The sequence below is a fragment of the Bubalus kerabau genome, chromosome 9, assembly GCF_029407905.1.
Source record: "Bubalus kerabau isolate K-KA32 ecotype Philippines breed swamp buffalo chromosome 9, PCC_UOA_SB_1v2, whole genome shotgun sequence".
NCBI lineage: Eukaryota > Metazoa > Chordata > Mammalia > Artiodactyla > Bovidae > Bubalus > Bubalus kerabau.
The window spans coordinates 53,076,648-53,090,851 of NC_073632.1; the positions used below are offsets into that span (position 1 = coordinate 53,076,648).

A 14,204-nucleotide genomic window follows, 5' to 3' on the forward strand; every position below is an offset into this window, starting at 1 on the left:
TACAAGCACATTTCCCTCACACCCATCCAGTAGAATTGTAATTTTTGTTAGGTCATTTTTCACTGTTTTAATTTTTTGGCTAAATAAAAACTGTTCATAGTTAAGCCAAAAAATTTACTACAGTTGCTTTTTGGGGGTGGGGAGAACGCTGTGTTTTGTGGCATGTGGGTTCTTAGTCCTATGACCAGGCATCATACCCATGTCCCCTGCCCTTGGAGTGCAGAGTCTTAACCACTGGACTGCCAGGGAAGTCCCTATAGTTGCTTTTCTTTCTCTTACAGCATTTTGTTTTTCATGTGATTAATAATTGTATTTTCAAAAATGAGATATTTGTAGATTCATATGCACTTGTAAGAAATAATACAAAGAAATCCTATGTATATTTTGCACAGTTTTCCTCAATGGTAGCATTTTATAAAACCATAGTATAATGTTATGACCAGGATATTGACAATGATATAGTTTATGTTATTCAGATTTCTCCAGTTTAATTTCTCTCCACTTTTACCTGTTTATGTATGTTAAGTTTTAGACAGATTGACTACCTTTATAGGTCTATGTGTCCACTAACCACAGTCAATATTAGTATTTCCAACTCCAAAAAGATGTTTTTTATTTTCTTTTATAATCACACCTTTCCTTTCCTTCATCCCATGCCTAACCCTGGCAATCAGTAATCAGTACTTCATTTCTAAAATTTTGTCGTTTCAAGAGTATAATATAAATGGAATCATACTAGGAATGGGCTTTTGTGTGCTGATCATATTCTATGGGGATGGATCTTGGTTGTGTGTATTAATGATTCATTCCTCTACATTGCTGACAAGTATTTCTTGGTGTAGATGTACCACTGATTGTTTAACCATTCATCTGTTGAAAGACATCTGGGTTGTTTCCCGTTTGGGCCTATTGTGAATAAAACTGCCATGAACATAGTGTACAGGTTTTTGTGTGAACATAAAGGTTTCACGTTTTAGGGAATATAATGCCCAGGAATACAGTTGCTAGGTTGTATGGTAGTTTCATGTTTAGTTTTAAGGTGCACTGGAAAGCTTTTCCAGGCTCACTGTATCATTTTATACTCCCACCTGCAACATATGAATGATCTAGTTTTCATTCTCGCCAGCATTTGGTGTTGTAACTGTATTTTATTTTAGTCATCTTGTTAGGTATGTATGTAGTGATATCTCATTGTGGTTTTAATTTGCATTTACTTAATTGCCAGTGTTGAACAGCTTTTCGTGTGTTTTATTTGCCATCTATATATCCTATTTTGTGAAATGAGTTCAAGTCATTTGCCCATTTTCTGTTTTTTTTTTTTTTTTTTTAATTGAGTTGTTAGAATTCTTTGTATTTTGGAGATACCAAACCTTTGTCAGGTATGTGACTTACAAATATTTTCTCCTCATCTTTACTTTGCCTTTTAAAACTCTAAACTGGGTCTTTTGTACTGTGAAAGTTTTAAATTTTGATGAAGTTCAGTATATCAGTTTTTACATTTATGGATTGTGTTTTTGGTATCTAGTTTAGGAACTGTTTACCTTGCCGTGGAGCCTGAAGATTTTCTCTTAGCTTTTTCAAAAAGTTCTTTAATTTTACATTTTATATCTAAGCCTATGATCTGTTTTGAGCTAATATTTGTCTGTGATGCTCAAGTCAAGGCTTATTTTTTTACCTATGGATTCCACTTACTCTCACACTATTTGTTGTAAAGACTATATACTTCCTGTGTGAAATTAGCTTTGTATCTCTCTCAAAAATGTTTTAGGCATACCTGTATGGGGTTATTTCGGGGTCCTCAGTTCTGTTCCAGTATCTGTGTGCATTTGCCATTATCACACTGTCTTGATTATTCTAGCTATATAGTAAGCCTTAATATCAGGTAGAGTAATTCCTCCCACTTCATTTTTGTCAAGATTGTGTTAGCTACTTCGGTTCTTTCACGCATCCATATAAATTTTAGAATAAACTTGTCTATGATGAAAAACCCTGCTGAGATTATTTTAATTGGAATTGCATTAAGCCTATAGATCAATTTGGGGAGAATTGATATCTTTACTATGTTGAGTCTTCCAATCTGTAAACACAGTATGTCTTTCCATTTATTTAAGTCTTTGATTTCTTTCATTAGAATTTTATGTTGCTCAGCATACAGATCTTGTGCAAGGTTTAAGTGTATAGCTAGATATTTTATTTTCTTTGTAGCAATTGTAAGTAACATTATTTTTAATTTTGATTTCTGCATGTTCATTGATAGTACATAGAGATACAATTGCTTTTTATGTGTTGATCACATATCTTGTGACCTTGCTGAACTCACTTGATTAATTCAGGAGTTTCAGGTAGACTCCTTAGGATTTTCCACATAGATAATTATATCATCTGCAAATTAAGATATTTATAGCTTTTCCTTTTCAATCCATATGTCTTTTCTGTTTCTCTCTTCATTGCAGCTCAGAATTTTGTTTTCTAAATGTGTATTGCCAATTCTTTGCTAGAGTTTCCCTGAACTTTGTAAATATCCTCATAACATATGTTCACTACCTTTCATCTTGAATAGTTTTGAGGGAGTCTGTTATGGAGACTGCTGATTGATTTCTTGGCTTGGTGTACAGTGTTATTTGGAATATCTCTTCACCATCATCCTGGAGATGCCTTTGCCTTTCTCTTGTTTTGGGTTTTTATTTATATACATACCTCGGAGATACTGCAGGTTCTGTTTCTGACCATGTTAATAAAATGAATACTGAAGTAAAGCGAGTCACACAGATCTTTTGGTTTCTTAGTTCATATAAAAGTTATATGTAACCAAGAAACACTGTAGGGTGCTTACTACCTATTCTTGAGCTTTTGGGGAGTTATGTGATCTCAATTTTCCTTCTTAGAGTTCTCTTTTACTGGCTTAGGGGTCATCTTTCTGTTCTGACAAAATAGACAAAAGCTTCCAAAATGTGTTGTTATTGTGTTGTCTCCTGTTCTTTATCTTAATGTGCATATTCAGTTGCTCAGTAGTGTCCGACTCTTTGCAACCCTTTGGACTGTTGTCTGGGAGGCTGCTCTGTCCAAGGGATTTTCCCAGCCAGAATACTGGAGTGGGTTGCCATTTCCTCCTCCATTATCTTAATAGATCTGTTGTTTAAGAAAAAGTACCCTTTATTGTCATTTCAGTGGTTTGGGAAGAAGTAGGAGCTGGTTCTTGGGTTCAAAGCTACCATTTTAAAACAAGTTGCATGATATATTTTTTTTAATGGAAAAAAGGCAGATGAAAAATGCATGGACAGCATAGACCAAAGTTACAGCATTATCTTTGAGTTGTAGACTTCTAGACGTTTTATATTTTTTATCCTCCCCATGTGTGTTATTTATGTATGTTTTATGCATTACATGTAAAATATAGGAAATAAAGACTATGACCCCTACTGTGTTGATTACTTTTTAACTTATGTTTGTTTCTGGGGAAGGGAAAATGTTCAGTACCTCTTCTCGAGAGATAAGCTATACATACAGTCCATGGTCATCTAAGAAGCAGAGTATTAGTGATCCTCAGTTTAGGATTTTTAATTACTTTGAACATTGAAAAGCTTGATTTTGAAGCACGTGACTGTGTAACCTATATCCTGATACATATTTTCCCCCATTTAAAATATAGGAAAAAATTATATTGGTTTAAATTTTAATTTTAATCTTTGGTATGCATGTAGTGCTCACAGTTGAGAAATAATTGCATTATTTATTTGCTGTTTTTATATGAAATACTCCTGCATAAATGTTAAGTAACTAAATGGCTGTACAGATACACTGGCTGGCTGTGAATGGGCGGACAGAACTACTCCATGACCTTGTACAACACGTCAGTGACGTCGATGTTGAGGATGCGATGGGGCAGACAGCGCTGCATGTGGCCTGCCAGAATGGTCACAAGACGGTAAATTAAGCCTCAAGGACTTTAAGTTGCATGTTTTTTTTTTTTTTTTTTTTTGTAAACTTTGAATTGATGAAAAACTTTTCACTGTGCATAATTGGAAACATAAAGCAAAATCATAAAACATTTTCTTGCATCATGTGCACTTCTGATTAGTATATTCTATGTGGATAAAAGGAACAGAAAATAGTGCTTTAAATATGTTTAATGTAATTTGGATTTCAATTTTATTTTTGATTCATAAATTTATTAGCTGTATGTTTTAAATTTTAAATATTAACAAATAATTTAAGTTTATAATGTTTATTCTGTTGTCAGTTTTATCAAACAACTATTTTATTTTATTTTTTTTACCATTTTCATATTTTTACCATTAAGTCTCAAGTTTTGGAATTAGACCATGAAGAGAGTAAACTCCGACTTTGCTTAAATAGTTCAACTTGGGTTATCATATTTTTCTACTCCCTTGGCATATAAGTACTATATATAAGTACTAGAATCACAGCTGTTTTCTTTCTTACTTTTGATTTCTAAAATTATGCATTTGTTTTATGGCAGTACTTTATTGTTATCCCTATGTATAAACATTTGGCTTTTAAAATTGCTAATAGTTTTCTTTCTCATTAGGAGACTGCTACCTTATTTAAAGATTGTTAGCTTAAGATTTTAGATTGACTTTCTGCCTTTTATAATTTCATATCCTGGTTACTTTCAGTTTTTTCCCACATTTAACATTATGGATAATAGAATATTATTTATTTGCTAACTAAAATAAAAAACCAACTGAAAACAAAAAAACACTGCCGGCATCTACAAAGATAAAAAGTTTATGTTTATTATTTTGTACACATTCTGAGTCTAATATTTTTGTTGGGAAAATTCTTAGTGGAATCTGGATTTCTGTTTTTGCAAACACTTTTTTTGTAACCTGGGTTCAGGATGTTGGCTCCTACATACTTAGATGCTTTATGTATGACCTCAATTCACAAAATATTGCACTTCTTTAAGGTAGTGAGCTCAAAGTTTACATTGTCATATGTTTAATAAGAGTTGGATAAAAGAGATATATGAATATTTTTTTCTTTCCTGGCATTTCTTCTGAACACCAGTGTTCATTATTATTCTTTTGTCTTTTATCATCTGACAACTAATTCAGTGTTTTTAGAATTATTCCTTTTCATTACTTTTTACTTTCTGCAAGTCAGTATTACTAAATTTAAGAAGTATTCTGGGTGGGGGGAAAATCATCTAAAATCTTCTAATCTTGACAGATCCCAGTAAGCAACTGTTGCCTGTTAGAGTCCTGCTGGTAGCTCTTACTCAACAGAAAAGCACCTGCTTTAATATTAAACACTCTGCTGGAACAAATGAGTGGCATATCATTTACTAAGATTGCAAACTGTATCTGTTGCCCAGTAATGTGTGTAGTAAAAAACTAAATTCAGATTAGGAATTATCTACAAAAGCTAATTTTAGGTGCCTTGAGCCAGTGAAGAAGCAAAAATTACTCAGAAAACCTTGGTTCAAAACATGTGCATTACAGGGTGCATTGAAAATTTAGAATTGCCTACTGAAGTTATTGAAGAGTAGTTAGTATAATACACTCCATATGGTTTACAACCTAAAGCAGGTGTGGTAAAGTAAGGGAGAATTGCTCATAGTCAGATGGCCTTTGAAGAACTGTATTTTTCAGATTTATAGGTGGCCTGACTTCATGGTGGTGATGGGTTTCACAGGGTGAGATTTTGCAGATATAGTACAGGAGGACGAGTGTAAAAAGCCACGTTGACTTGTGGTTGATTGTATTAGTAAGGTTCCTTTATATTTGGTCCATTATAGTTACCTGCGAGGATCATACACAAAGGTAATGCTTAGCACTATTTTCCAATTCATTGTATATATTTTTAGTCCTTCGATTAGGGCAAGAAGGAATCTTGAAAAATTAGTCCATTTCATAGCCTCCAGACGGCATTCCGCCTCTAAAAATCTGTGTTGATAGTTGTGTTAATTGTCATAATGTACTTCTGGGACCTGTTCAAATCTTAGTGGATGAGCATATTCTTTTATCTTAAGTTGAATTTGATTTAAGGGCTCTGAGATGTAAGTTACTACAGAGTGTAGGGATTATTAATTTTGCTTTTAACTGTATATCTTTCCATAAGTTGAACAAAGTCTAAAATGCTTTGTCAGGTATCAGCAAATGAAAATGGCCTTTGTGTTGTCTCCAAGTAGTTAACTTTTGGTAAACTCATTAAAAGGTCTTCAAAACTTATGTCCATGTAGACATATACCAATCCACATAGGTTTTAAGATTCTATTTTTAAGTTTAGAATCAATACTATATATCGATTATGTATTTTATGGGGCTTCCCAGGAGGCTCAGTGGTAGAGAATCCACCTGCCAGTGCAGGAGACACAGGAGATGTGGGTTGGATCCCTGGGTTGGTAAGATCCCCTGGAGTAGCAAATGGCAACTCACTCCAGTATTCCTGCTTGGAAAATTCCATGGACAGAGGAGCCTGGTGGACTGCAGTGCATGAGTCGCAGAGTCGGACAGGACTGAGCATGCACACATATTTTATAGGATAAAATGTAAAACTTTAGAGAGGGAAAGAAGCTCCATTAAAAATATTTTTAAAAGCATATCAGCTCTTTTCAAATTAAAGAGGATTGATATGATAAAGAAATGCTCTGAAATTTACCTTTTAATCTCATTTTAGGGAAAATCTCAAGAGTGCATGAAAAGATTTTGAACTGGCTAAGAGCTCTAAAGCTTTGTAGAATTTATAATTGAATACTTTATTCTCGCTTTGATGACACATAAATTATATATTTACATTACTTTTTTTACAGATAAAAGATTTGGAGGAAAGATTGATTTTGTCATAATTAAGAAATCAAGTAATTTTTGACATGATTTCATATAGATACATCTATTTTGTTAGAGGTAAATCAAGATAAGGATGTTTTCATCCTCTTGCTGGAAGGAAGTGGTTTGGTCAGTTGAAGAGTACAGTATGATCATTTTTGTCTTTGTGACAATAGCATTATGATTTTAAACTACTTCAGTTCTGACTCTTGCGACCCCCTGGAGTGCACCAGGCTTCCCAGTTGTTCACTATCTGCTGGAGTTTGCTCAAATTCATGTCCATTGAATCAATGATGCCATCTAACCATCTCATCCTCTGCTACCCTCTTTTCCTTTTGCCTTCAGTCTTACCCAGCATCAGGATCTTTTCCAATGAGTTGGCTTTTCTCATCAGGTGATCAAAGTATTAGAATATCAGCTCTAGCATCAATCCTTCCAGTGAATGTTCGGGATTGATTTCCTTTAGGACTGACTGATTTCATCTCCTTGCATTCCAAGGAACTCTCAATATTCTCCAGCACTGCAATTCAAAAGCATCAAGTCTTGGGCACTCAGCCTTCTTTATGGTCCAACTCTCACATCCATACATGACCACTGAAAAAACCATAGCTTTGACTATATGGACCTTTGTTGTCAAAGTGACATCTCTGCTTTTTAATATGTTGTCTAGGTTTGTCATGGTTTTTCTTCCAGGGAGCAAGTGTCTTTTAATTTCATGGCTGCAGTCAACATCTGCAGTGATTTTGGAGCCCAAGAAAAGAAAATCTATCATTGCTTCCACTTTTCCCCCTTCTGTTTGCCATGAAGTGATGGGACCAGATGCCATGATCTTAGTTTTCTGAATGTTGACTTTAAGCCAGCTTTTTTCTCTCCTCTTTCACCCTCATCAAAAATCTCTCTAGTTCCTCTTTACTTTCTGCCGTTAGAATGGTATCATCTGCATATCTGAGATTGTTGATATTTTTCCCTGCAATCTTGATTCCAGCCTGTGATTCATTCAGCTCAACATATCGAATAATGTACTCTGCATAGATGTTAAATAAGCAGGGTGACAGTATACAGCCTTGTCTTACGCCTTTCTCAATTTTGAACCAGTCTGTTGTTCCATGTCTGGTTCTGTTGCTTCTTTACCTGCATACAGGTTTCTCAGGAGACAGGTAGGGTGGTTTGATATTCCCATCTTTTTAAGAATTTTCCACAGTGTGATCCACAATGTCAAAGGCTTTAGCGTAGTCAATGAAGCAGAAATAGATGTTTTTCTGGAATTACCTTGCTTTCTCTATGATCCAACAGATGTTGGCAATTTGATTTCTGGTTCCTCTACCTTTTCTAAATCCAGCCTATACATCTGGAAGTTCTCAGTTCATATACTGCTGAAGCCTAGCTTAAAAGATTTTGAACGTTACCTTACTAGCATGCGAAACAAATGCAATTGTACAGTAGTTTGAACATTCTTTGGCATTGCAATGAAAACTGACATTTTCCAGTCCTGTGACCACTGCTGAGTTTTCCAAATTTGCTGACACACTGAGTACAGCACTTTAACAGCATCATCTTTTAGGATTTGAAATAGCTTATCTGGAATTCCATCACCTCCACTAGCTTTGTTTATAATAATGCTTCCTAAGGCCCATTTGTCTTTACACTCCAGGATGTCTGCCTCTAGATGAGTGACCACAGCATTGTGGTTACCCAGATCATTAAGACCTTTTTTGTGCAGTTCTTCTGTGTATTCTTGCCACCTCTTCATCTCTCCTGATTCTGTTAGGTCTTTACTGTTTCTGTCCTTTATCCTGCCCATTCTTCATTCTTGCATGAAATGTTCCCTTTCCCCAATTTTTTGAAGAGATCTCAAGTCTTATCCATTCTATTGTTTTCCTCTATTTCTCAGCATTGTTCATTTAAGGCCTTCTTACCTCTCCTTGCTATACTCTGGAACTCTGCATTCAGTTTGGTATACCTTTCCCTTTCTTCCTAGCTTTTCACTTCTCTTCTTTCCTCAGCTATTGGCAGCCTCCTCAGACAATCATTTTGCCTTAAATTTCTTTTTCTTTGGGATGATTTTGATTACTGCCTCCTGTACATTGTTCCAGTCTTCTGTCCATAGTTCTTCAGGCACTCTGTCTGCCGGATGTAATCCCTTGAATCTATTTGTCATCTCCACTGTATAGTCATAAGGGAGATGATTATATCTGAATGGCCTAGTGGTTTTCCCTACTTTCTTCAATTTTAGCCTGAATTTTGCAATAAGGTGCTGATAATCTGAGCCACAGTCAGCTCCAGATCTTGTTTTTACTGAGTTTATAGAGCTTTTCCATCTTTGGCTGCAAAGAATATAGTCAGTCTGATTTTAATATTGACCATTTGGTGATGTCCATGTGTAGAGTTGTCTCTTGTGTTGTTGGAAAAGGGTGGTTCCTGTGACCAGTGTATTCTCTTGACCAAACTCTCTTAATATTTGCCCTGCTTCATTTTGTACTCTAAGACCAAACTTGCCAGGTATCTCTTGACTTTCTGCCTTTTCATTCCAATCCCCTCTGATGAAAAGCACATCTTTTTGTGGTGTTAGTTCTAGAAGGTCTTGTAGATTTTAATAGAACCAGTCTATTTCAACTTCTTTGGCATCAGTGGTTGAGGCATAGACTTGAAGTACTGTGATGTTGAATTGTTTGCCTTAGAAATGAACGGAGACCATTCTGTCATTTTTTAGATTGCACCCAAGTACTGTATTTTGGACTCTTTTGTTGACTATAAGGGCTACTCCATTTCTTCTAAGGGATTCTTGCCCACAGTAGTAGATATAATGGTCATCTGAATTAAATTTGTCCATTCCTGTCCATTTTAGTTCACTGATTCCTAAGATGTAGATGTCCACTCTTGTCATCTCCTGCTTGACCACATCTAATTTATTCAGTTGCTAATTCATGTCTGACTCTTTGCAACCCCATGAACTGCAGCATGCTAGGCTTCCCTGTTCTTCACTATCTCCCTGAGTTTGCTCAAACTGATGTTCATTGAGTCAGTGATGCCATCAACCATCTCGTCCTCTGGTGTCCCCTTCTCCTTCTGCCGTCAATCTTTCCCAGCATCAGGGTCTTTTCCAATGTGTCAGCTCTTTGCCTTGATTCATAAACCTATCATTCTGTGTTCCTATGCAATAGTCTTCTTTACAGTATGAGACTTCACTTTCAACACATCTACAACTGAGCATCATTTCCACCTTGGCCCAACTACTTCATTCTTTCTGGAGCTATTAGTAATTGCCCTCTACTTTTCCCTAGTAGCATATTAGACACCTCTTGACCTGGGTAACTCATCTTCTGGTGTCGTATCTTTTTGCCTTTTCATACTGTTCATGTGGTTCTTGAGGCTAAAATACTGGAATGGTTTGCCATTCCCTGCTCCAGTAGAACACATTTTGTCAGAACTCTTCACTATGACCCGTCTGTCTGGTGGCCCTGCATGGCATAGTTCTTCACTTTATTAAGTTACACCAGCCCCTTCATCAAGACAGGCTGTGATCCATGAAGGGGAGCTATACAATACCAGAATTATTGTATTGTCTGTGGATATTGATTTCAAATAGAAAATTGTTTGAGAATTTGATTATTCATCTGGCTTACTATATAGTCTGGCAACTTTTTTCTTCTTCTATCCTTATCTATCTCCTAAGGTATATTCTGTCTACTGATTACATAATTAAAGAAAGTGTTGTGAACACTTTGGAAGACACTTAAGAGTAATGATACTATTGGTACTATTATTGCCATTATTAATATTGATGATATGAATCTGTAAAAACAGTACAGGGATCACTACCTGAACTCTTTAATTCATTTACTCTTGTGCAGTAAGCAAGGCCCAGTGTGTTGTTTGATTTTTAATCTCATTTTTAGAAGTATAGTAAAAAAAAACTTATATTGTTGTGAAGGTGTAGTTGCTGAGTCGTGTCTTACTCTGTGACCCCATGGACTGTAGCCCGCCAGGCTCCTCTGTCCATGGGCAAGATACATGTATAATTGACTCCAATTTTTTTGACAATGAGTTGAACTTAACTTTTTGATAACTTTTTTCATTGTCTTTAGGTCTTTAAGATTTATTGACGCGTTTAATTACCACAAATGGTTGACTACTGTTTTCCTGGAATAACTTGGATTTAGAAACTCGGGAGAACTGTCAGTTGGTTCAGTCTCAATTTTATGTAAGTCAGAGTATATAGCAGTATTAGTTTTTGGACTAATTTCAGTTCACTTAAAAAAGAAATTTTATTTTTATCAGAATAAACTTTATAGTGCTAAATTTATACAGTGATATGAAGGTTCACAAGCAATATGAAATGATAGTTGAACTATGCTTAGAGTAGATGATCTTTGATAGAACTGACTGCATTTTTTTCCCCTAAAATTGTAGGCTTGTTAAGGAACAGTTCACTTATGTTCAGTCAGCTCTCTCGAAATTTTTAGCCAGCTTCCAGGCTTTTCATCCAGAGAATTATAGGACAGCCATGCAAACTTAATTGAAAGCTTTTGCAAAAACATTAACTGAATTCAGCCTTGAGGCACAATGGTAGATGTACTTAACATTTCAGAGTGTGTTTTTAGGTTCAGAGTAATTTTATTTATTCTGATGTTAGAATTTTCCTTTCATCACTTCTGAGAAATGTGAGCATATAATAGAAAGTTCTGTTACTGTGGTGTTTTTCTAACACAACTGGATAATATTGATTTTTGCTTGATATTACATATGGATTCAGTCTCAATAGGCTTAGGTGGACAGGTTTCTAGAGAAGACCTGTGTAAACCAGTCACTGATTAGTGAGTTGGCCATTTTATTTAGTATATAAGTTGTTTGTGCTTTGCTGTCCTGTCATCAGAATTACTTTTAATAAGAGATGAAAGATGCTTTTTTTGTTTTTTGATTATGCTTTCTTTAGTAATGATAATACAGCAACTCAGATTTTTACTTATGGTTTAATATTGAATATCTGTTCCTTTTTACTTTGATCATTGTTGTTCAGAGAGTTGACATTGATAAAGTAGAGCTGCCTTGGATTTCTTGCTTTGTAATTTATCAGCTTATTGGGCACAGGTGGTCTTGGTTAGTCGCTGCCTTCAATTAAATGACTTTTGAGATTGACCCAAACATTAGGTTTGCACATTAGTTTTCCACTCAGGATGTTGTTTTATCACTTGAAAGGTCATGAAGTCTGTTGAAAGTGTAGTTTCTTTTTATGGATTTCTTGAAGGCCATATGCAAATCCCCTTTCAATGCTTTTCTTTCAGGATTCCTTCCCAGCAGTTTCTTACTCTGTAAGGAGGAAGACTCCCATTGTAGATTACCTAGGAATAGGAGAATAGTGTGATGTTGTTGTTTTAAAGGGAAGCGGGCTGGACAGGGAATTTGAAGTTCTGAATTATTTAAAAAGCATGTTTTCCTGACCGATATTAGATACATAAAATAATTTCAGTTCAGTGTAGTTCTTAAAATTGTTATGTTAACTTGAAAGATATAGGTAATCAGCTGTCAGTCACATATTTATGTTACTATACCTTTACATGTTTACCTTTACTAAATTGTAAGCTGCTAAACTTAATTTTTGCAAGTAAATGAGAAGCCATGAAATTTTGAAAACGGGACTTATGACAATTGTAACTTACAATGATTTCTTTTTTTTTTTTTGGACTTAACGGCTTGTAGTCTTTTAAACACATTCAGTGCAGTTTTCACAGAAGTATTTGTGTGTAGGGGCTTAGGGGTGAGAAATTTGCTAAAACAAATTGAATCCAGATCTGCCATAGAGAATCCTATCAGTTTTTCTGATAGCACTAAATCATGGTCTAGCACACTACATATTTTATTTCTTTTATCCCTTTGTTTTCCTTTTCCATGAGAATGTAAACTTTATGAAGGCAGATGTTTGTCCATTTTTGTTCAGTGCTGGGACTCTTGGCATCTAAAGTGGTCCCCCCCTACTGGCACATACAAACTTTGAAATTTTTGATATAAGGGATAATGGACTATTCAAATGCAAAATCTTTCCAACCAGTATTCTTCTGCCATTTCCTTTCCATTTCTGAATGTTTGTATTTTTTTTTCTTTTATAACTTTAAGAGAAGTGTATGTTGATAGTGCTCATTCTTATAAAGGATTGTATCTGATTTGTTTGTCTGTTCCTGAAAACTTCTTGGGGATTTTAGTAGCTGAATCCAGAATTCTCTTCAATTATGTTTTGCCTTGTGCTTCTATATAATTTAAAATCCTTAGGTAGTATTGTTTGTTCAAGACCTTTTATATTTTTAATTTAATAAATACTCAAGAGTTTCCTCCAACTGAATTTTCCTTGTTTCAGAGTTATTATACATATGGGTAGTTGAACATAGACTGGAAATTTAAAAAAAAAACCAAACTTTTAAGTTATGTGACTTTCTTGCTCATTTTATTATGTAATTTAATCAATAATTGAACTCTGCACTATCCTTTCTCCTTCTGTTACAGAGCTTTTACAAAAAGAAATCTGCGAACTTTTTTTTTTTAAATCACGAAGATTGATGACTTTTCACTCATTTCAGTGCTGCAAGGCAATTTTTTTTCCTTTACCTTCAAATCCCTTTATGTATTTTTTTATTCTTACATTGAGAGAAGTGGGTTTTTCTCCTTGTTTGTCTTCAGGCAACATTTCATCTGCATGGGATCTATTGAAGCTTTTAGAAAATATTTTTTTCTTTTAATGGTTGTATATTTTGAGGCTCTTAATTGGGATAATTTTGTTAGAAAAGCAGAAAGATTTATGAATATAAAAGAAAATGCTGGATGAGTTTTTTCTTCTTTCTTAATCAAGTGTTTTCCTTTCTTAAGAACAGAATTTTGAATGTATTTGTAGAATATTTACTATGTACAAGGATACGATAGAAACGTATTACAATTCATCTTGTGCATCTTACTTTCTTGCTATGATTTGCCTGAAGTTTGTCTTACTACTTTGTAGAGGAATATGTTAGTTTAATGGCTAGTTTATTTTACTGTGAACTCTACAGTATAAATTTTAAAAATGCAGAAATAATGTGAAAACTATGTGGATTTAGAAATGGCATTATTTAAAAGCTAAACACAAATAACTTATGTTGGTCCTTGAGCTTGACTCTTAAGTAGGTATTTATAGGGAACTATTAGATCATCTACAATTGTGTAATTTAAGAAGATATTCCAGATTAACCATAATTCTATTTACTATTCTGAATTTATAAAAATTAGAATTTTTGTTTTTTTGGTAAATTGTCTGGTGGTTATGACCATGGACTTAGGTTTTAATCCCTGCTCCCCTGTTTATTTGTGTATTGGGGTGCATATTACTTGACCCCTTTGAGACCGAGTTTCCTACTTGTAAAACTGGAGAGAAGAATATTAACTTCCCCA

General features: G+C 34.7%; 1 protein-coding gene across 4 annotated transcripts in view; it reads left to right on the plus strand.

Moving 5' to 3' along the window:
* HACE1 (HECT domain and ankyrin repeat containing E3 ubiquitin protein ligase 1) overlaps positions 1 to 14,204 on the plus strand; it is a 125,384-nt gene that overhangs the window by 19,175 nt on the left and 92,005 nt on the right. For 2 of the 4 annotated variants that reach the window (XM_055535347.1, XM_055535349.1), the window contains exon 6: positions 3,794 to 3,925. The exons of 1 other annotated variant lie outside the window; for it this stretch is intronic. In XM_055535347.1, the coding sequence (XP_055391322.1) occupies positions 3,794 to 3,925 (132 nt within the window). Of the gene's footprint in view, positions 1 to 3,793; positions 3,926 to 14,204 lie in introns of those variants that run through there. One more of the 4 variants, XM_055535350.1, reaches the window with a different exon arrangement.